Genomic DNA, 23,118 nt, shown 5'->3' on the forward strand with positions numbered 1-23,118 from the left:
CCCACATTAGATATACATATAAATTTATGCAAAATTCCTGTTTCTCAGCAGCACCTGTTACCTGAGCCAGCTGTTTCCTGGACTGCTGACGCAGGCAGCTGCAGATTTCATGTTAATTCAGGGGTTTTGTCCCAAAATTTATGTCCAGCTATTTAAAAATGGTGCTGAAATCTCACACTGAACACCAGAGATGATTTCTAGAAATGTACACAGAGCTATTGATTGCCAAGTTCCTGAAATCCAGACACAGAGGCACGGTGAGGAACTGCAGTAAATTCCCGTATTTTTTTCCCCGAAAGCATCAGTAATTTTGAACACTTTCATGTGTGTTTCACAGATGGAGTGAGTTGCACCCGGCCTTCTCACAAAGCAGTTGATTTTAAAGTACAAACCTGACCTGTACATGCATTTTAAAAACACATTAATGGGAGCACCTTTTAAAAACACACCAAGTCTGCTTGGGCAGATCCCTGCTGAGGTTATGAACCTGTGCACGGGACTGCTTCTCTCTACAACAAGGAGAGAAAACACGACCAGGCAGTGGAACCAACAATGACAGAAGGATCACTGGAAAGTTCAAGGGAATCAAGTCAAGGGAATTAGGCCAAAAAACCTGTAAAAGCAGTAATTCGAGGGAATTCAAGGAAATTAAGCCAAAGCATCAGGATATTAAAAATCAACATGCAACTACCCCAAAAATATGTCAGTTCAAACTTCAGAAGATAATAGAGTCCAATACTTTGAATTTTACTGGAAGCAAACAGATATTCCTGCAACAAAAAAATGAACAAACTGAAAAATAGGCAACTGGGAGCATCACAGTACCACAACAAATTGAAAACAAAACTGGTTTTCAATTACAATTTCAAGAAAATAAGTATTTTGTGCTAGAAAAAGGTCTCTAATTAATACAAGGTTATAGATCAATAAATCTGTCTTTAAACAATTGTCCAAACACTTCCTCTTACTAGAATGCCTCTTATTACATTAGTACCTTTACCCTTACTAAGAGAAATAGTCTGAAAGTTGAAAGACATTTTTAATCAAGAAATTTCAGAGGAACACTGGAATCTGTGGAAAATCCCCCCTCTGTCTTGGATACAATGTAGGGTACAATTCATGTACTCCAAGGCTTTCCTTAACCCTTCTAAAACAAACCAATCCAAATACTTTTAATTCCCAACACTCTAATTTCTGTATTTTTTCCTTAAAGGAAAGGATGGGGCCATGTAAACCACCAAGTTATTAAATGAGTTATAAAGACCCTGAGCATAATTTCAGATTTAATTTGAAGGTATGAATTGAAAAAAATACTCAGTTTGTTGATTTTTATTTCAGTCAGCAGGTTAAAAAATGCATCCCACTTTGCATGAACGCTGAAGATGGAGAAGGGCAGAACACCAGATGGAGAGCCATGTCTAAAAAATGTGTCCTTGGGGGCATTTTCTTTGATTGCAGAGCACATTTAAACAACAGAAACCTTGGCAAATATCTAGTGCTCTGCTCCCACCAGGATGCTTCTCTGTCATGGCAGGACACAATGACAACTCTCTTCTTTACGCTGTTATCTATTTACTAAGATCCTTCAAATTTACAGAGAAATACAAGGCTTGAAACTGCAGTAAATTACAAATGTTCGTGTAGTAGAAGTGACAGAACTCTGAAAGAAGGTAAAAGAAAAAATACTAAAATAAAAGACAGCTACAGCTGGAAAAACACAGACCTGCTGCCCCCATCAGAACAAATACCTGACTTCATCTCTCCTTCACTGTCTCACTGCCAGCCCCACAGTAACACGCTGTATTTTAGGAAAGCATTTGAATAAACGCAGAGAAACAAAATCAAATTAATTTATTGATGTGCAAGTCAGACTAGACTGACATAAACAACTTCACAGGGGACTAGCAAAGACCCATAGGTAAAAATTACATAGGGAATTCATATACATATAGGTTAATCCATACAGAATAATCAAATTCACCACAGGCACATCCTGGTAATCCAGATGATGTCTTCTTTTAATTTTAGCTGATTATCCCTGTTTACTGACAGGCACAGATATTGCTCAGATATACTTCTTCCTTAAAAACATTTCTGGCAATTGCTGATGTTTTTTTACTTAATAGTTTAATGAGTTTTAACAAATTCCAGTACTTCAGGCGGGAACTGGACAGTGGGAAGATTTCTAAATAACAGAAAAATGTGGTCCCAAAAAGGCCTTACCACTGAGAGATGAAATCCTGTAAATCAGTGAATGCAACTGCCTGCAACAAACCATAAATAAAAAATACATAATTTCTCCAAACTCAGTACAGAAATAACAGAGCCAAACCTGACCCTTTCGTGGTACTGCCACTCGCTTGGCCTGCTGCTGCAAATTAAATCAAGTACTCTGTTTAGCTATCCCAAGTATAATCAGGTAGTTTCCTTCCTAATGTGGAAAAATATTTCCTAATTGTAGCCAAGCACATCTTAGCAGATGACCAAAATGAGAAAAGCTCTACCCCTCAAAAACATAAAACAGTTATTGGATAAATCTCTATAAGGGGTTGTAGGTAACAACAAGGAGTCTTGAATTTCAATGTGAAATCACCATATTTCAAGATTTAGGATTAAGAATCGTAACTACCTTTTCTATCACAGCTGTAGCAATGCCACGTAAGAACCAAACATTTCTCCAATTTACTGTAGTACTAACAGCCTGTAAAATGTTCTGTACAACATCTGAGGTAACAAAATTTTCACAGGAACCATGTGAGAGGAATGGGAAAAGGAGTACAAGACGTTGACAGAGTAATGCTTCTCAGAGCATCAGCTTTTATTCAGAAGCTAAAGTGTCTTCTCTGAACCTTTGGTTTTTCCAGTATCGTTTGTGGTGTTTGGCAGAAGCCAATCCCACAGAGACGGTGTCTCAGTCTGTGTGAATTCTGGGGAACTGCAGCAGCCAAAGAGGCAATAAATGGTTTAAATTAACCAGGTCAGGCTCTTCCTGCAGGTGGTTAGCAGGGTTCTAGCTTTTGTCAGGGGAAATTTCCACTTTTGGAAATTTCTGAGAAAATTCTGAGAGCTGCAGGGACGCACAGGCCCCAACGGAGCAGAGCAGAGCCGTGGTCACTGAGGGAGCCCCGTGTGCCGCAGCGGCCCCGCGGGCACCCACGCCCTCAGAGCCACGGGCAATGACCCCTGCCAGCCCTGGAACCGCCCCGGGGACCAGCACTGCCACTGTGGCCACCAGCTCTGCTGCCACACAGGGCCCAGCCCTCGGCACCATCCGGGGCTGCTCCTCAGCCCGAGGCCGTGGCCTGGCTCCGACACTGCCCGGGCACAGAGACCACGGCCCGGGACCACGGACACAGTGACCACAGGCACGGTGACCATGGGCCAGGGACCGCGGGGCAGAGCAGCTGAGTAGTGCCAGCGCAGTACAAACAGCCATTGTCCCCTCCTGAGTGTGTGGCACCACAGATCCCATGCATCGAGCAGGGAACAATGGGGAAGGCACTACATTTCTATTTGAGAAGCCTCTCTATGCAGTGCCGAACAAAAACTCCTCCAATAACCACAGGTGTGCTCAATACAGTCCTTCTGGCAAGGAAAATGCATTTCTCTGAACAAGAAATCCTCACATTTAAAGGGGTTTACAATAGAAAGCATTATAAGGTCAGGCACTGCCTGCTTTGCATTTACCATTCTATTCCAATGGCTTTTTTGAATTCAGAATTTTGTGGCTCAAAAATGTCGTAATAAACCCTACTTTTATCAAAGTTTTCTCGGATGAAAAGCAAGTCTTCTACAGAATACATGTCTTCCTTTCCTGTCCAAACAGTGAGGCTGTATCTATGTCCAGAAAAAAAGGGGAGAAAAAAATGAAACAAAGAGAAAAAGAGAATGTTAAGATAAAGCATGTAAACCAGAAAGACATTGCACAAGTAAGTTCCTAAAAATATTCAGGATTACAGCATCTTAATTTTAGAAACGTAATTAAATACAAACAACTGCACCCCCCCAAAGAATTTCTGCAAGTTATCCGTGATTGTCCTGCCAACCCTCGGGATGAGTTATATAAAAAACCTCAGGTAAATATGCAGCAAAGAAATTCAGCAGACTGAGCATTTAAGGTTTGATAAAGTAATCAATAGTCACAAGCTGAGCCTCAAAACAGGAAATATGATGCAATCCCAGACGCAGGTGATTGCCGTGCTCTGTGCTCTGTCACGTCAGTGATGTGTAGAGATGCCACCTTACCCAATTCTCATTAATTGCACAGAACTCCTCAAAAAACACTGAAACCCCCCAAAGCATTATTCAGTTAAAGGCATTACCCTCCACATCCTTCACATGACATACACTTAGTTCTTCACCTTTGTTTAATAAAACTATTAATTTTAAAAATGGGTAAATCTAGAATTCAGTTGTATGTGAGCAAAACTGGCTCAGGAATTTCTGTCTTCTAATCATGCCACTAAAAACCCCCAAGTTTTATGCTGAGGTAAAAGAGAAAATCCTAATATTTCAGTGGGAATAATGTTTGTATCCAATGAGGATATATTTGAGACTGGCACACTTCATAAGACATATTCTTAATGCAATAATATTTTTAACCTAATTTCCCAGTTTAAAATGCTTAATTCTAATTTCTGTCTTGAGTCTTCACCACAAACAAGAAAATCAGCATTTTATTTGTCCACCCTGTTGTTTCTAAATAATTAGAAACTTTTCAGAGACTCTCTGAAGTTTTCTGTCTTGGGCTTTGACCTTGGCTGGAACAACTTTATTAAATTCTCAGTAGGCAGAGCAAGTGAAAAAGATGAGTAAATGGCAGTATGTGGGAAGCTGAATTTATTCTCAATCTATTACATGTGAATAACTTCTATAATGAAACAGTTATGGGTTTATAAGAAAAATCTTTAAAGGAAAATGCAAGTTCGTTTATGAAAACCACTGAATGAATACATTTCAAGTGCCTCAACAAAATTAATTAGCTTGGAGGGAAACACCTGACTGCCCATCTAAAAATCATCTCTTAACATTTTTCAGGTGACATTGTTACAAAAAATATAAATAGCGAATCCAATACAAAGTCTTTAGATTGGATGAATTCCCAACTGCAACATCAAACTATGTAGTCTATTTAACTATATTCATCTCAGGAAATGTTTGCAGCAGAACCGGATTACACACCTACGCACCATTTGAAAGTCCTTACTGGAGGTAATGAAAAAGGAGCCTCTGGAATTTAACTACTTTAAAGAAATTAATAGCGACCTTCTGTCTGAGGAATCGCTGTGAGACCTGAGGGAAATAAAGAACCGCAAGCAAAAGCATTTCCAGGGCCACCGGGATGAGCACGGGCACATGAACGTGCTGTGTTTGATACACGCAGACACGAGCTGGTCAGGACAGGTGAGGGCTGGCACTGACCTGTGGGACTGCTGCATCAGCCACTGGAGCTGCGGGACGGAGCCGGGCACCAGCGCGGCCCTGACCGCGAACGTCACGGGCTGGGACAGCGGCTGGCACAGCCGGGACATCTCCTGCACCATGGGCCACGCGTAGCCTGGGGACAGAACCGGCGCTCAGAGCGGGGCCGCAGACACAGAACCGGCCCGGTGATCACACAGCCCTGCAGGGACACTGCCGGCGGTGCGGGACAGAACCGGCCCGCAGGGACAAGCAGTAAAGGCAGCATCGGCATGGGAAACAAACCTACGATGAGAACATTTATTTCCCACACATTACATAAATAGTTACTTAATTTACATACAGCTACGGAATGTGACATTTTTAATGTATCTTTGCCCTTTCTCTAAAAGACTCTACGCCACTGACTTCAATGTGGCGTAGTTTTAAATTGTCAGGGACCATTTAAAAATAAAAACAGAAGAAGGAAGAAAAAATTAGGAAAAAAACCCAATCCGCTAGGAATGAGGTTATACACAAATGAAACACAGACAGACAAAAACATTCTGTGCCTAAGAATGCTAAAATCAAGCAATCTAAAGTACTGAAAGGGACTTTGCTGAGATTTTTACAGGGACTGGAACTATTTCAAATTATATTTAATTGTTCTTTTGTTTCTACTGGCTATGAAAATCCTAGTACAATGGTTAATAACTTTTTTCTCAATTACTCATATGTAATGTGGTGACTGGAAAGACTAAAAAAGCACTAAATATTAAAAAAAAGTTTTGTTGGGCAAGCAGCAACTTCTAGTTGAAATCACCCAAATGAGACGGTTTTCTTTCTTAACTCTTACAGTAGAACCTTAATTAGTATTTCCATAAAGTGAAATTTAGAATGGAGATGAAATTAAATTAATTTGCAAAGGTTACTCAGTATTTCTAATGCATTTCCCAGGAACTGTCTCCTGCACTGAAAATACCTGGGAGAAAGCACTAAACAGTTTAATACAATTGCAGTGTATCATACAAAAAAATACTAAATCTTGTTAATGAATAATTAGCAATGGGAACGGTGTATAATCCTGCCATGGTGGCTCCAGACATTTGGAGGGGACTCAGCTACTTATAGTGGGAATTGCAAGAGGAAGCCTGTGAAAAAAGCTCTAAAACAATGAAAATTTGAAGGTTTACTGCAAAAATTCAAGTATCCAGGAGAAATGTAATATTAGGGATTACGCTGACCCACAATTCGATTTTAGTGGTCAGAAAAAGCAGAGCTAAAGTTTCAAATTTTCGGCTGCTCTGTTTTTCCTCAGGACACATGCCAGGATTCCGATCACCAAACCAATGCTCCCAGGATTCAGGGAGAGCCCTCCTGCGAGCAGAGGCGAAGGAGTTTGTCCCTCAGAAGCCCTCAGCAGGTGAGAAGGAACAGTTAAAGTACAAACCAGCTCACTTTAACAGCAAAGAGATGGGGTTTTCCCCTAGCTGTGCCGCTCCTCCAGCACTGCCCGAGCTGCGGTCCGGCCCTGACAGACCCCTGAGCGCAGGAGAGGCTCCCACAGCCACCGCCCTCCGCCCCGGGGCATAGCGCGGGGCCGGGGCCAGCCGGAGACGGGCCCGAGCCCTGCCCTTACCTTGCCCTCGGTGGCAGCCCGTGGTCCAGCCCAGGGACAGGGTGGCGGCGGGGCACGACGAGGCGACAGCGGCCAGGAAGGCGCGGGCGTCCAGCGGCGGGCGGCCCCGCGGGGCCCGGGCAGCACGTCCCCGTTCAGCCACACGGGCCGCTCCAGCGCTCGCCGCAGCCGCGACAGCAGCTCCAGCGACGGTCCCACGGCGCCCAGGCTGTGCCGGGACACGGGCGGCGTCAGGGCACGGAGTGCCACTGCAGGGCCACCGCAGGGCCACCGCAGGGCCACCGCAGCCCCCGGGCGGGCCCGGTGACCGCCGCCCCTGCGGGAGTCAAACCGCCCAGCCCCTGCCCCCAGTACTGCCCGGCCTCCCCTCACGGCCCCGGCCTTGTCAGGTCTGCATCGCAGGCCTCAGAAGGGTTTTAACAAAGGAAGCCACTGCAGTCTCTAACACTGCTGTTTCATCAGACCCGAAAGCCACAAATGCTGTAAGTTCAGTCCAAAGAGTGAGAGTCATCTCTCGTCACCTTAACCACGCTCAAGGTGGCAAAGACTTTAGCACTACTTCAGATCCAGACTCAAAGTTACCTTCACATCTGTGCAAGATGATGCACCTGTACTAGGAGAATAAAAAGCTCAACACGGACCAATTTCAGGCAACTGAAAGAGTGAAAAGGCACCCACTTGAACATTTAGCACCTGGTCGTGGCTTTTCCCCCAGTTCAAAAGTGTGGCAGCACAGAGAAGCCTACCTGTCCAATGTTCATCTGACAACTAATTATTAAATGGTTAAAAATCACTTGGGCAACCAGTGCAGACACCTTGTGAGCATTTAACAAAATCTACAGTCACATATTCCTACTGTCCTGTCAAGCCAAAAGAAAAAGCACAACTAGCTTTTTTCTAACTCTATCCTACCAAAATATTCGAAGTACTGTAGAAGGAAAAGAGATGTGGAACAATTGGAAAAAGAAATTTACACCAAGGAAATCTTTCTGCCACTGCACATTAATTAACACACCATGTAACACTGAGGAATTTAAAATCAGTAGGGTCCGATTTTTGAAATTAGGTTAGCTCTAAAACCAGCAACTGTCCCCTGAGGTGTTTGTCTTGTTTCCTCTGTAAAGTCACTTTGTATATTTTGTCTTTTCTGCTGTTGGGAAAGCTGCACAGAGGCAGGAATTCCACTCACTCGGGATGAGCTCAAGTTGTCTAGGAGAAAAGCCAGTGATGGCTTGAGCTAACATGTGGGCTTCAGCACTTCTCACACTGTCTGGGGCCAGAACAGTTCACATCCTCATATACGAAAGGGACTGTCAGGGCGAGCGGAACGCCTTCCTTTGTACTGCAAAGTATAAGGTAATGTAGTGAGAAAAAAAGCCCAAACCAAAATGGCAACATAGAAAAAAAAAAAAAGAGAAAGAAAAAACCAAAGCCAATCAACAAGAACAAAAAAACCCAACCCCAAAAAAACTCAGACCCCAGAGAGCACTGGTTTTGTTGTAGTGCATTTAGAAAATTCAGACTTACTGCTGACTTCATGTGAAATGACTTTGGCATTTCTGAAGTGGGACACTGAAGACCTTTTGCAGAATACATTAATTTCAGTAGCCAAAGCCAGCAGGAAATGTAATTACGTGGTCAATCAAGCTGATAGATATAGAAAGTAGATTTTTAAAGTACTATTGGAAAAATCTTCAAAACTTCAGCAATGGCATCCAAATAAATACTATCCAAAGGAACATCAAATTCTGTTAACAGTTATTTGACTCTATCTGCACTGTGTGGTGTATTTTTAAATGCTTTTATAGAATCAGGCCTTTATAATGCAATGTACCTTTAAAAGCTTTTTTAAATCACTGCACTTGGCTGTAAACTCCTTGGGGAAAAATGAAAGGTAGGCGGCTTAGAATTAATTTAAACAATAATTAAAATGGAGGAAAATCCCTACCAAAACTCACAAGAAATAAGCCCAAACAAATGCCTACTGCTCTTTTTTCCCCTTCTCTGCCCAGAAGGACACACACAGATCCTGCAACAATAAACAGATTTAGCCTGCCCACGTTTTGCACTTTCATGAACTTTTGCATGAAAATTGTGACTGTGTTACACAAAACCACAAGCATAAATCGTATTTTACAACTATCTTGAGGGTTTTTTTGCATTTCTACAGAGTACTTAAGCGCTGATGAAGCTCTTTGTAATTTGCTGCCAAAACACACTTAGCACATGGAAACTCAGACAAAGCCAGAGTGAGGAGCTGAAGGGGTGCATGTCTGGAAATCACAGCTCACTTCCAACTCTTTAAAGGCAATCTCGTGGGGTTTTCAGGTGTATTTTCCATTGAGACAATGAAACAGCTAATGGTTCAAACTGTGAATGAACCTCTGAACATTTAGTTAATGAGTTAGGCCAGAGAAAGGGGCCTTCCAGAGAGGCACCACCATTTCACCTTCCCATGGGAAAGTTCTGCTCACGGCACCCAATTCACAACATAAGAAATCATTATCTGTAGTTCAAAACACTTTTAAATGTTCTGTTCTTGCCATGCTTTGGGTATTACGGACCACGTTTGCCTATGGATTATGCCCTGAATACATCATGCTAAACTGCACAAGGAGCTGTTTGGTTGACGATCACCTGTAGAATTGTAACTGGTAAGAATGCAAAGAACATAATCTTTTTGTTGAGATACCTCTTAAAATCCAGCTTGATGCCTTTATTGGTGCTGACCATCTCTGCCAGCCACTCCTGCAGGGTGATGTCACTGTCAGTGTCCGGGGGGTGAGCCAGGATGGGGTCCCCTCTCCCTCCCCGCAGGAGAACATCCGCCTCGACCATGTGCACATCGCCTGGGGATTGAGAAATTAAACCGAGAAATTAAACCTCAGCTTTCGGTGCTTCAGGGCAACAATTACCCAGCAGGTCTGTCTGCACCACCCCGTGCACTCTTACTTCAGACAGGAACTGCTGTGACACAAGAGGCAATTTTGGGCGGTTTCTGGTCACTAAACTCTTTGCAAACCTACAAGCATGTGAAAATTTATCTTTGAGGATACATTTGGCCAAGCAACCACGTGGCGTCTTTTCTTCAGGGGAACAGAAAAACGGACACCCAACATGTGAATGCACTCTTGTTAAATTTCAGGTCTTTTCCTCCCTAAACAGGGTTCCTGACAGAGGAAAGATGAGCACAGGATTTAACACTGGCAGAGACTGAGCATTCCCCTTGACTCATTGTCAAAACTGACTAGGAAAATGTTAGCTAACACACAACACAGGCGAAGACGGGTCTTAGGAGTGGCTCCAGCTCTTGAAAACAGCTTCATATCGTGAATCTGGGCAGTGCTATCAGCTTTGCAGAGAATCCAATACACACAGTTAGACTGAAATACGAAGAAAAGAGCTAGTGATAGTATTCAACATAAAGCATATTATATATAAATTTACACAAATATGTATTTGTCAAATATTCACAAAAATTTACATAACATTCACTGCCACCCAGGCTGGTGCACCAGGAACCCTGTGGCTCTGCACAAGTCCCTGACAGGAGGGGGCAGCCGGGGGGGTCGGGCTCTGCTCGCAGGGAACAGGGACAGGAGGAGAGGGAACGGCCTCAGGCTGGGCCAGGGCAGGCTCCGGGTGGATATTGGGGAAATTCCTTCACAGAAAGGGCTGTCCAGCCCTGGCACAGCTGCCCAGGGCTCTGATGGAGGCACCATCCCTGGAGGGATTTAAAAGCCATGGGGATCCTGGCGGAGGGAGGGGAAAGGGAAGGGGAAGGGGAAGGGGAAGGGGAAGAGGAAGAGGAAGAGGAAGAGGAAGGGGAAGGGTCCTGTGCCACACTCACTTCGCGCGGCCTCCGCCGCCCGGGCCCTGCTGTTGGCGGCGTGGAACCAGCGCACGGCGGCCCCGTCCCTCGCCCCGATGTGCCCGGTGCGCAGGAAGTGATCCACGGGCCACTCGCTCCAGGCGCCTGCGGAGACACGGCGGGGACCCCTCAGCGCGGCCCTCCGCCACGGAGCCCCGGCGGAGCCCCGGCGGAGCCCCGGTAGAGCCCGGTGGAGCCCCGGCGGAGCCCCGGCGGAGCCCCGGCCCGGCCCCAGCAGAGCCCCGTTGGATCCCCGGCCCGGCCCGGCCCGGCCCAGCCGCACCGCTCACCCCGCGCCCCGCTCGCCATGGCCCGGCCGGGTCGGGCCCGCCCCGCCGGGGGCTGGGCCGCGCCGCCGCCGCACCGGGCGGGGCCGGGCCGGGCCGCGATGGGGAATAAATCAAAATTATCCCAAGTAGGGATGATCTACCTCTGTGTCCTTTGAAGCATTGTCAGCAAGGACTGACCTGGTCCGTGGGACAGGCAGTGGCTGCACCCCGCAGTCACGGACAGCCCGGACTCCGAACGGTGTAGGGCAGGATGGAGTCAAGATGAGAGCACACAGTCTTAAGCTGGTCCAGGACAGAGTTAGGTTGGACATCAGGAGCAATTTCTTCATGGAAAGGGTGCTCAGGCCTTGGCAGGGGCTGCCCAGGGAGGTTTGGAGTGCCCAACCCTGGAGGTGTCCCAGGAAGGGCTGGAGGTGGCACTCGGTGCTCTGGGCTGGGGACAAGGTGGGCATCAGGCACAGCTGGGACTCGATGGGCTGGGAGGGATTTTCCAACTTGATCATTTCTGTCATTCTGTGTGAAATCAGGATGTTGGTATACATCCATGTATGCATTGCAAACTTGTCAAAATACTCAGGGTCCGCATCTCCTGCAGCTGAACCCTGTTCATGACAGTACCAAACCTCACGCCTGCAGCTCAGAAAGACCCGGCCCAGGCGCAGGCGCTGCCCCTGAGCAGGTGCAGAGGGTGGCTGGGGTCACAGAACCTGTATGGCAGCTCCTAATCAATGCTAATGGGGGGGCAGTGCTTGAGAAGTTACCGGCTCTGGATTATTTCTGTGGTAAATAATGTCAGGGAACGGGCGGTGGGGAGAGCTGGGGCTGTGGAACACACCGAGCACCCAGGGCTGGCCAGCGCTGATGTAACGCCCAGTGTCTCTCTCCCGCGTGGCACCGTTGGCTTGTGGCACACTGAGGAATGAATCCCATTTCTTGCACAACATCAGGAGTCCCAGAAAGCTGCAGAGACAGGACCCACACATTCCAAATCTTTGTTTCATAATAAATAAGAGGCAGGAGACTGCAAGCACTGTAGTTAATTTTATTGATCATTACTGAAAAGGAGTTAGTAGAGGTTAAGTGCCAAGAGGCAGCTGTTCCTTTGGGTGCCCTGACCCCGTGACAGACCCGAAATGCTGTTCAGCCTCGTGCTGGGGCTCCCTCGAGGGCCTGGGTGCAGCTTGTTTTCAACAAGGACATGTTTTGTTCCTACTGTGCCTGGGTTCAGCCCTTCTCCCTAATGGCAGTGTCTCAGAAGAAGTCAGCACAGAAGCTGAAACGCAGCTCAGTTCCATCCAGGATAAGAGCTTGAAGCCTGAACCCTTCTAGGACTGGAGTGTTAAAGCACAGATAACAGCAGAGCAGATTAGGTTACATTACAAATTGTTTTTGATACAAAAACATAAAATATCCCCTATTAGCATCAAGAAGGCATCCAAGTTTTAATACTCTCATTATAAAATTGTACCAGCATTTTTACTGAAAACAATATAGGTCTTGTATATATTTAGTTTTGGTTCTGTCCTCGATAAGCAGTTGTGTGGCTGCTACCAAACCCAACCGCAGTTCGATGAACCTCAGTACAAATCACATGCATCACAAATACATAAATAGATCTAAATGACCCAGTATCAAAAATACATCCTATGCAAGAACCTCAGGTATACTAAAAATCCCAGAACGGTTTGGGTTGGAAGGGACCTTAAAGAGTTCCAACCCCACCTGCCATGGGCAGGGTCACCTTCCACTAGAATCAACCTGGTCATGAAAATTCATACTTAATACATCTGTTCTCCCTGAAAGTAAAGGTGGCTACTAAAATGTGGCAAAAGCAGTAGACAGGAGCAGAAAAAATATTGCAGATTTCTTGTCTGACTTATTGCTACATGTAGATTACATCAAGGCTAATCTGTTTTTTCCTAATCCTTGAAAGGTCAAATTCTATGTGGAATTCTGAACACAGAGTAAAGAAAAAAGAAAAAGCACTTTTTATAAAAATAGCATCCATTTAAGTTAGAGAAATCCTTATAAATACAAGAAAGAAAACAGTTACTCTATAAAACATTAATTGAGAGCATGTGCTCCTGAAGCACCAGCATCACATCCCCAGGTTAAGGACCTCAACCATGTGAGGTCTTTATCCCCACCCCCACAGCACTCCCCCTGCGGTGCCAGAGCTGCCCTGACACACGGGGCTCGCAGGCAGCTACAGGAGATGTCCTGTCTGAACCTGCAGCAGCAAGGACACAGCTCTGGGCCAGCTCTGCTTCAGTGTTCAGCTTTTGCAGGGGGAAGCACATGCAGAGATCACATGGAACCCTAGCAACTTCAGCAAGCACTAATGTGAGGGTGAGACGCAAGATCCTATGGCTTGGAGTTACACTACACCTAGTAAATGCTACAACTGTGTGAGGAGTAACGAAACCTGCCCTCTTCTGCACCTGTATTAAGTGTAAACTTCCCAAACTTCATGACACAAACTACAACTCTTTTGTGGTAGAGGAACCAGAGAGGATCTGAGGGGCTTTAAAAAAACAGTTTGAAAAGCTATTAAAACATAACAGGTTTAGAAACTAACATTTTTAGTGTTTGTAGCACTACAACTTTGGTGTTCAGATCTAGCAAATCAGTATATGCATGTAATCAGCCTCATCAAAACAGGTGTTCTATAATGAAAAATATTAACTCCATTTTCAGTGGTAGAGCTGTAGGATCTGACATTCCACCGTGAATCACAGGAATCAGAGCACTGTCCAAGTCATTCAGATACTTCTGTGGAAGAAGGTGCCCTCCAGATCCTGCTAAGTATTCAACCTAGGAGGGAAACATACTAACATTGATATTAAGTAACACTTTTTGTATTAACAAGACTATGCAAAAAGTGCTGCATCACAGTAAAAGAGTATTTTTCTACCATTAAGTGAGAAACTAATGACTAAGACAGCTTCTTCCTCAAATTTCATCGCCAGCCTGGATCTGCAGTAGGGAAAAACTCTTGAAACATTCATGGAGAGATCCAAGGTATTTAAAAGAGAAGATACTTCAGAGGAAATGGAGTGACTGCAATAAAAGCTGAAAGCTTACCATGTCTGAGTCAATGGAAACTCTGAGTCCTATCTTATTCATCCCATTATTTTTCAAGGTTTTAAGGTGAGGGCAAAGAGCAGTGCTGCAGGCAGTGGCAATCTCTTTAGCAAACTGGTGAGGAACAGCACTGGATAGTTCATGATCCTTTACAAAATAGTAAACCTGAGATCAGAGAAAGGGAAGGATAGTCAGCAGCCTGGTATATCCCACAGTTAGGAAAAGGACTAGTTCAGTATCACAGAATGCCAAACAGGACAAGCTTTGATACTTGTTTGCTGGCAAAGCACCCAAGTATTTCATCCATACAATCAAAATCCTTCAGGAACCACGGGAACGCCTGGATTAGGCATCCACAGAGCTGTCTATGCTAACAGATTTCTTTTTCAGAGGAGAAAAATGACGAGTATGTAAACTCACCAAGGAGCTGCAGAGAACGTTCTGCCTGGCAGGATGGCTACACATAATGTCAGCTCATTTTAATAGTATCACTTAGTACTACGGTATTACCACTTAACTATTCAAAAAGTAGCAAAAAAGGCTTAAGAACTAAGTAATTCACTCACTTCAGTGCACTTAATAACTTTTCCGTCTCTTTCGAAGTCTCTGCATTGTGGTGCTTTTTCACTATGAGTTCCTTCCATTGATTTTCCATCAACTGGGCTTAAAATTCTATGGAAAACAGTAGTATGATTAGGAATTTGAACAACATTTTATACTTTAGATATAGTAACTTCCATGAAAAAACATTTAGCCATGCTTCAAGGCTATTTAAACAACCTTACAACAAAATACAATACAGGACTTGCATCATGAAAATACAGATGGTACAAAAAGAAACACCCTAAGTAGGGAACTAACAGGATTAATAGGAACCTAATCTTGCAGGTTAAGATGCTATAAACCATCTTTGCTATCAAGCACTTTCTGTCAAAAAAAAAATACTTTGGATTAATTTCAAGAAACTAAAGGCAGATATTTGAACACTGAGAGCAAGAATTCTCTCAGGTGTCAGGCTTTGGTAGTACGTTTACCCTTTGTTTGTTTTCTCTTCAGTTTCTACCCAGCAAATATCTACGTATTCTTTCGCGTCCCCTGCATCCATTTTTCCACAGGTTATTTTGAAGTCCTTCTTGTCTCTTAATGCCTGACGTAGGCTTTCCATTGTTTCTTGTGTTATTTGTACCATTAGTCCATCTAGAAGAAAACCAGTTAGAACTCCAAATTATCCACAGGAAATGCAGCACAGCTTTTCACAGAATCTTGGCTTAAATACTGCTGAGACCAACCATCTCCTAGAGCTAATTAATAAATGCACAAAAGGACTGCATCCCCCACCTACAGCTCTAAATGTTACATGAAAGAGGAAGAAAACCTTTTTTGTCAACAGAAACTAAAACTAAAAGATCATGTTAAAAGTTAATTTTGGAATTTTTTTTGCATATATGCATTTCAGCAATATGGCAATGAAAATAGTTCCATAAAAAAAGACCTGCATGATTAAATAGTTTAAATTTGAATGCTGTTTTAAAACAAGTAGGTGAACTATCATGTATTTTTATGCAGCATTTGTTTGCAACAGGTTTCATACAAAGTTAAAAAACCTGAAAATAAACGTTTAGCTTACTGAGGCATAAAGACTTTACACAAGACTGCTGCTGGTTTTTTTTTTCAAGTCTCTTAAGAAGAGAAGAGAACAAAATTCTTACCTTCAACTATACTGGACTTGGCTAAAAATCCTGAAGATGTTTTTAACGCTCCATTAAACACTACAAAACTTGCACCTGTAACTAGAAGAAGTAGGAAGGAAGTGAGCACCACTTTGTGTCACTCCAGTCAGTCATAACTGACATTAAACCTGCACTCCTCTTAAAACTCATTGTAATGTAACACCACAGATGCATTTTCTGAGCAGCGTAGCACTGAACCTCCATTTTGGCTCTAGAGATGAGATTTTTCTCCAACAAACCTCTTACCTTTCCTGGGATGTCCCGTGGCACTGATTGCCTGTGTGTGATAGAGGCCGTGCTTGTTCTGCACACACACCAAGTGAGAGTCTGCTTCGGTATTAACACTTGCTCCAATGCTAATTACATGTTCATTAGAAGAGTTGATCACCTTCATCACCTGTCAATACAAAATTTGTCATTACACTGACAAATCCCACTAGGAGGGTTTTTTTTGGTTGTTGTTTGCTTGTGTTTATTATTTTTTAAAAAAATTCTTAAGCAAAACATCATCATCAGGAAATCTGTAAGAGAGAATATTTGAAAATACATGCTGAAAGACTTTGAAGAACTGCTGATCTTTCAGTACTTAATAGATATCCTAAAGCTCAACTCATCATTATCCACCTTCCAGCATATCATAGAAGGAAGTAAGTGTGTGCCCTTTCCATTACACATTTAGGTCAGTATAAAGTTCAGAGACGTTTTCTTCAAAGAGCTCATGGTAGAGGTGTGACTGGTACTATACAAAAAAAATGAAGACAAAAGCAGCTTGGATTAGAGTAACCAAGATGGGTTTACTCACCTCATTATACTTCCTTACAGGTATTTTAATACAGCTTCTGCCCATTTCCACATGAACAAACAGGTTGTCTATAGTGTGCAAAGTATACTGATAATTTCTAAGGTCCTATAACAGACAAAGTATCTATGTTAGCAGACAGTTCATATTGTTTTGGTACCTTTTCCTTACCTTCATCACTTAGATGAAGGTACTCTAAATAAATCTCTAGGACTTCTAAAAAATAGTAGTATTAAGAGTGGCTAAAGACTATGGGATCCCTTTTTGCCCACTGGGTGTATGTGACAGGCACCTCGCGAACGTATTAACAAATTCATAGCACTGACAAGGTAGCTCTATTAACCACTGGGTTATTTACTCTCTGGCTACTTCATACACATTAGAATCCCAGTGTTTTAGGGAAAGAAAAACTTCCAACACCCTCCCTCTCTGACAGAAAAGTGGAGTGTGGAAGCCCCATCTAGATGAGTTTGTTTCCAGGCTCACAGCCTGTCCCCTAAAGCTCTAACTTGTTCATTTACAGATTGAATACTGCACCATTTCTTATCCCTTTCTGTGGCAGAAGTAATCACCCATCACCTCACCCACTTCTGCAAAATTCTGTTTACTTCCAGAACAACAACATTAGGTATGAAATGGTCTCATTTGCTTTTACTACTCCAGCTGAAAAAAAGGTATAAAGAGGCTCTTTTCACCAGCTGAGCCAGGCAATCAGTACCTTTCTCCATCCACACAGCTTCCGCAAGAAGGGTATTTACAAAAACATCTCGATGCACTAAGGTTTCCATGGGACTGGCATCCAGCACTAAGGATGGAAATCACAGGCGCCCTTTGCTCAGTGACTTGTGTAGAGAGAGGCTCTGCAGGAGCCCACAAATGCTCTGAGCATTTGTACCACAGGTGCCAAGGCACCACCAAGAGAACATTCTGCAGTCATGAAGTGATTAAAACTCCTGCAAGGAGCACATATTGCCCCTGCCTGCTTCAGGCTGACACAGCTATGAAGGGGAATCCAAGTAACTCTAATCCACCTGTAAAGAAATTCCATAGAAACCCCACTGAGCAGCAGCACAACATTAAGGCTGCTCAAAGTCTGAGGGTGCAGTTACCCATTGGCACTGGCACATCACCAGAGAGGCTGGGAGCTGGCTCATGGATTACAGTTTGACTCCTACATGAAAAAGAAATGTGCTGTTCTTAGATGGGGCACCTCCTCCAACTGATTGCTCACATAGTGATCTGCACACCAGCACTGGCAAAAAGGGGGCAAAGACTGCAGTTTCATCTCAGCTACAATGGTCTCCAGACCCAGGAGAGGATGTAGTGATGGCCTAAAGGAGACATGCAGTGCTTTCCATGGCCTTGCCCTGAATGCTCTGATGGAAAGGGCTGCAAGTTCTACATAAGTATTAGAAGAGGAACATTACTGGTCAGGAACACAGGCTTACTGCAATCTGAAATCAAATTATTTGGGTAACAGAGGGAAAGCTTCCACAGGGCGTGGCATGAATTCCAGACTGAAGAAGTCCTTCACAAAAGACAGTCAGGCTGAATAACTGTGGCAAGGTTAAGTTTGTCCGACAAAGTAATTACTGCTGCAGTTAGTCCACAGCATCTACCTCTCAAGTCTTTCTTCACATGTAAAACTGTCAGGCTTAAGACCAGAATCCCTGCACCACAACGATGCTAGGAGGAGAAAAATGCACCAGAACAATGCTGACTACCAGCATCAGTGCAAATGTCAACATCTCCCTCGATCACTTAAAGCCTTTTTTCACTACCAGAACTAATGCATAACAATACAAGGTGAAACAAACAGCTTTTCTAAGTCACTCACCAGTTTTAAGTCAAGTATGAAGAACAAAAACATTAGCTCTGCTTTCAAGATTCAGGATTTCTTTGTTTGGAGGATATTTTATGTAATTCAGATTACAACAGAAAGGGAAGATAACAGAACATCTACTCACAACAAGTAGATTCATAATTGTGTGTCCAATCTCTCTGAAGAGTGGCTTACGATTCCTGACACTTACCACAGGAGCTGGATAGGCTAGGAAGAAAAAGGGTCATATTTACCTATCAACAACAACTCTAAAACTTGCTATTCCAAGTATTTTTATGGTTTTTTCAGCTACAACCTGTTTCTAAATCCCAATATCTGACCAGCCAAAGGAAGCACAGCCCCTCTCTAATTTTCAGCCACTGTGTGTTTTTCCCCCTCCATGGTTACATCTGACAAAATTGGTTAAAAAAACAAAACACAGCAAGTAGTTTGGTAAGAGAAAGAACAACAACAACGCAGCCGCCACCCTTGTCACCATGCAGACAGGATCCAGCTGGTAGAGATCCCCTCTGGGCTCCAGAAATCCATGAGCAAGCAACGGGTACATGTTTATGGACTTGCAGCTCCTACAATGGTGGGATCCTGCCTTTTCACATGCCTAGATGTTTCCAATGTATTAGTAAGTTATCCTTATAAGTAATCAATTTATTTGGTTTATGAAGCAGCAATCTTTTGCCAATATACTTAAGTAATTTAATTAAAGAGTTGTAAACTGGGATTGTGAACACCCCTTCAAACCTTTCTCCTACAACCAAAAAAAAAAATCTTTGTATTTTGCTGTCAGTTTTGATTTCTTAGCTTTCTCATGAGCTAAGAAAAAAAAAAAAAATCAAAGAAGTCTAGCAGGACAATGAGCATTCCCAGGTGGCTCCCCATGTCCAGCTTACACAAGTGTAATATAAAATACTGCAAAGATGATTTTAAGTAGTTTGCTTGCCTAAAAACCCCTTGTATTTTCCAAAGGGAACTTTACATTTATACAGCTAGTGCAACCATTAAAACTTACCCCCATATTCTGCTCCTAATCTCAACATTAAACGGATTGGAAACATTTTTGCCCAGGGTATTTCCAGCTTATGGATAAGAATGCCAAAAAGAAACGGGTTATCTGGTAGAATCTGATCATCAAGTTTCTGAAAAGTTGGTGAAACAAACAGGAATCCTCCATGCTCTTTGTTGCTGAGAAAGTTTTCTGTAAAAGTAATGTTTTCCATATTTTTTATGAACCTTCCTGTAGAAAGAGGAATGGAGAGTGTTTACAGATCTGGGTCACTCACATTGTAGTGCCAAAAGAACTGCTCTAACCAGGACCTCTGACAGACTTGCAAGCCCCCCATTTGTCTCACATCTTCCTGAAGTCTGTCAGATATCTAACCCATAGAATAAGGGCCCTGCATTTCACAACTAAATGAACCTGACTATGAAACTAAGTTTCTCCAAACAAGTGCCAAAAGTCCTAAACACATCAACTGATGAGTTTTGATCGACAGACCTAAAATATTTACGTACATGAGCACTGCACTTCTACAAATGAAGTGCCAGATGTCCTTAAAACCATAGACTCAAGGGTTCATACCCAGAATCTCCACCACAATATGACAAAACAACAAAAAAACCTGCAAACAGAATGCTTACAGAAGCATATGAAACACAGAAACTTAAATTCTTTTGTTTCTGTTATTCAGAACTCTAACACTGCAAGCTCTTTCAACAGAATCATTAGACAAATAATTCCAGAAAAATTACCTATCAACTTTAAGTTTTAAAGATCAGCGAGAATATACTACACAAGAAAAAGTTAGACATTAAAATGACACACCTTTCATTGCATCATTATAGATGTCAAGAAATAATTTGAGTATTTCACTAGGGAAAACATCTTCATCTGGCAAACGCTGCAACAGAATGACAATTTCTGCCTGACCCAAACCATGCAGTCCATTTGTTGAGAAGCACCAGCACTTTTCTGAGGAATCTTTAAAAAGATAAGATACCACAGTAATGCTGTTTTACAGACAGGAAAAAAAAAAAAAAAAGGCTTGATTTAATGGAAAAGAAGATGCGCAGTACTTACATGTTATTAGCTTAACATTGACAAGCAAGTTTGCATTTAGAATAAAAGTCAATGGATTAGGACCTCCTTCCCCAAGCAGCAAGGTGACCTTTTGGTGAAATGGATGTTCCTCCACCACAAAATCTAAATAAATTAACATATGATTTAGTTCAATACACCAGCCAATGACGGAAACCAAGAATTAGTCCACTGTATGACACATCATCCCATCCTCCTACCCTGGTAGTTATTCCCAAGCTTTGAATAGCTACAGATCAGCTAGTGAACAACTTACCCTCAGATTCAAGGAACAAATAAAACTGAAGCAGCAGCTTCTAACAAAGGTACAAACCATGGCTACCATTCCTTTGAAAAATCCCTGACTGAACATGTGCTAACTCTTCATCTGTACCCTGATTTTGTCAGGTACCACTGATGAGCACTATAATGCATTTAAGGGGTGAAGCATTCTCTTCATAACACACTGACCTTGCTAAAAATCCACAGTCATTATCCAGCCATCCAGTATGCAACCCATAAATTACATGAGAATTATCTTAGAATACAAATTGCATGCACATGAGTCTGTATTTAGAAGTCTGGGATAGTGGAAGGTGTCCCTGCCCATGGCAGAGCATGGCACTGGATGAGCTTTAGTGTCACTTCCAACCCAAATGATTCTAGGATTCTATGAGTAAATATTAACAGTTTTCTCAAAATTTTACCAAATTTTACCTTTCTCTTTTTCACCCAGTGCAAGCAGAAGAGGGGGCAGCTGATCACCATCAGCAAGAAGGCTGATCTCTCGTCGCACCCAGTTTTCTACCCCACAAAGTGCTCTGTAACTTGAAGCACTGACAGGCACATCCTGTGTGCTGTGATCCACTGAACTGGGCCTGCTCTTCTCAGCTTCTGCAGGAGAACACTCTTCAGTTCCTAGAGTGACAAATTTGTAACTAGGTGCCACCTCACTCTGGCCTGGAGTGGCCTGCTGTGCATCATCTGAAGGAACAGAAGGATGGAATTCCTCCATTCTTGTAATCCTATCACTTTCTTCTTTCAGTTTTTGATTTACATCAGTTACTAGGTCATCTTCCTCTGGGTTTGCAGCCTGTGAAGAAGAAATAACAAAAAAAATCTACACTGTCTCACAACCAGCTCAACTTTCATTATTATCATTCTAGAAGCACAAAGAGAAAGAAATCTATCACAAAAGGTGAGAATACATTTCCTCCTAATAAGAAGAATGCCAGCAAATTTCTCCTGGATTCTCTTCTTTTTTTTGTTTAGGAGTCACGCAGGTGAAGATGCATCGCTCATTTAATAGTTTGGTAACACAAGTTCAGATGGGAGGGCTGCAGACTGTCCTTGTAGCTCATGGCAGTCAGGTGTAACACAATCAACATTCCAAGGACCCCCTCAGGAATCTGCTGTTAGTTTGCCCCACTCACAGCCACTGAACATTGGCATCCCTTGGATCAGAAGTTAAGTACTGCAAACATATTTCTACACTACTTCTACTATTCCACTAATAGCTGAAGCATTCAGTCTGAATAATTTCTAGTTTGGAGTCAAACCTATGCTGCTCCCCCAGTGAGGCAGGTATGACAAGCCATGAACACAGGTACATTAGGATGTCAGCTGTCATAAAAAAATGAAATGAAAAAAGGCAACCCCCCCAAAACCCCTCCAACGAAAACAGAGATGCACATAACCTTTTGTTAGACTTGCATCCTCTATCCAGAGGGAAGACTTTGCCCATACAACAAGAAAAAACCTGACAACTTTATGCTTGCCCTGTAGCAGTTCTCCTGGTGTCCCACCAGCTTCCAGCAAATCCTCCATTTAACGAATATGCTGCCAGAAAATTAAAGAAAGCCACCAACCCCAAGGGGAACACTCCACAAAAGCACAGACAAAAACATTACTGAATTGGCCAATAGACTTCTTCCCCATGAATGTGCTTGCTGGTGTTTCACCCCACTCAGCACTTTTGCCCTTCACAGCACCCTGTGGCAGCACTTTCAGGATTTTGTGTTGCCTTTGCTTCAGAGCTGCACTGTGCTGGTTTTGTCTGAGCTTCTGAGGCTCCACAGAAAAACCATCAACTGCCTCCCCCACTCACTTTTTCCATGCTGCTTTTAGTTTTAGACATTGCTCATCTTCTGCAAGTGCAAATATCCTACTGTTTCCCCAAAATGAAAGACAGGCTGCATCTTTCCATTACTCCAACATCTTTTGATTTGATTACTACTGTTCTTCATGAATAAAAGCTGATTTAAATGCTATACACCTGATAAGTGTTCAGATCCCCCATATACAAATACTGATTATCTGGTTTTTTAGCTTTAAGAATATATTTTGAAAACTTTTGAGTGCACTGAGAATCATGGAATTTATGTTATTACT

General features: G+C 43.1%; 2 protein-coding genes across 2 annotated transcripts in view; both read right to left on the bottom strand.

Moving 5' to 3' along the window:
* Positions 1 to 726: 726 nt before the first annotated feature.
* FAM151B (family with sequence similarity 151 member B) lies at positions 727 to 11,241 on the bottom strand. Its single transcript, XM_039566490.1, is given in 7 exon segments — positions 727 to 3,837; positions 5,422 to 5,557; positions 7,040 to 7,135; positions 7,138 to 7,247; positions 9,732 to 9,888; positions 10,890 to 11,015; positions 11,201 to 11,241. Coding segments are annotated over 7 exon segments (798 nt in total). The 5' UTR covers positions 11,220 to 11,241; the 3' UTR covers positions 727 to 3,683.
* Positions 11,242 to 12,222: 981 nt separating this feature from the next.
* The window catches only part of ZFYVE16 (zinc finger FYVE-type containing 16), a 36,807-nt gene continuing 25,911 nt past the window's right edge, over positions 12,223 to 23,118 (bottom strand). The window contains exons 18-29 of the mRNA XM_039567593.1: positions 21,445 to 21,820; positions 20,731 to 20,853; positions 20,476 to 20,631; positions 19,663 to 19,887; positions 18,781 to 18,863; positions 16,817 to 16,921; positions 16,261 to 16,411; positions 15,994 to 16,074; positions 15,319 to 15,481; positions 14,851 to 14,956; positions 14,285 to 14,449; positions 12,223 to 14,014 (exon numbers count right to left, since the gene is read on the bottom strand). Of these exons, the coding sequence (XP_039423527.1) occupies positions 13,853 to 14,014; positions 14,285 to 14,449; positions 14,851 to 14,956; positions 15,319 to 15,481; positions 15,994 to 16,074; positions 16,261 to 16,411; positions 16,817 to 16,921; positions 18,781 to 18,863; positions 19,663 to 19,887; positions 20,476 to 20,631; positions 20,731 to 20,853; positions 21,445 to 21,820 (1,896 nt within the window). The 3' untranslated portion in view covers positions 12,223 to 13,852. The remainder of the gene's footprint in view (positions 14,015 to 14,284; positions 14,450 to 14,850; positions 14,957 to 15,318; positions 15,482 to 15,993; positions 16,075 to 16,260; positions 16,412 to 16,816; positions 16,922 to 18,780; positions 18,864 to 19,662; positions 19,888 to 20,475; positions 20,632 to 20,730; positions 20,854 to 21,444; positions 21,821 to 23,118) is intronic.

The sequence above is a fragment of the Corvus cornix genome, chromosome Z (genome assembly GCF_000738735.6).
Source record: "Corvus cornix cornix isolate S_Up_H32 chromosome Z, ASM73873v5, whole genome shotgun sequence".
In the NCBI taxonomy this organism is placed as follows: domain Eukaryota; kingdom Metazoa; phylum Chordata; class Aves; order Passeriformes; family Corvidae; genus Corvus; species Corvus cornix.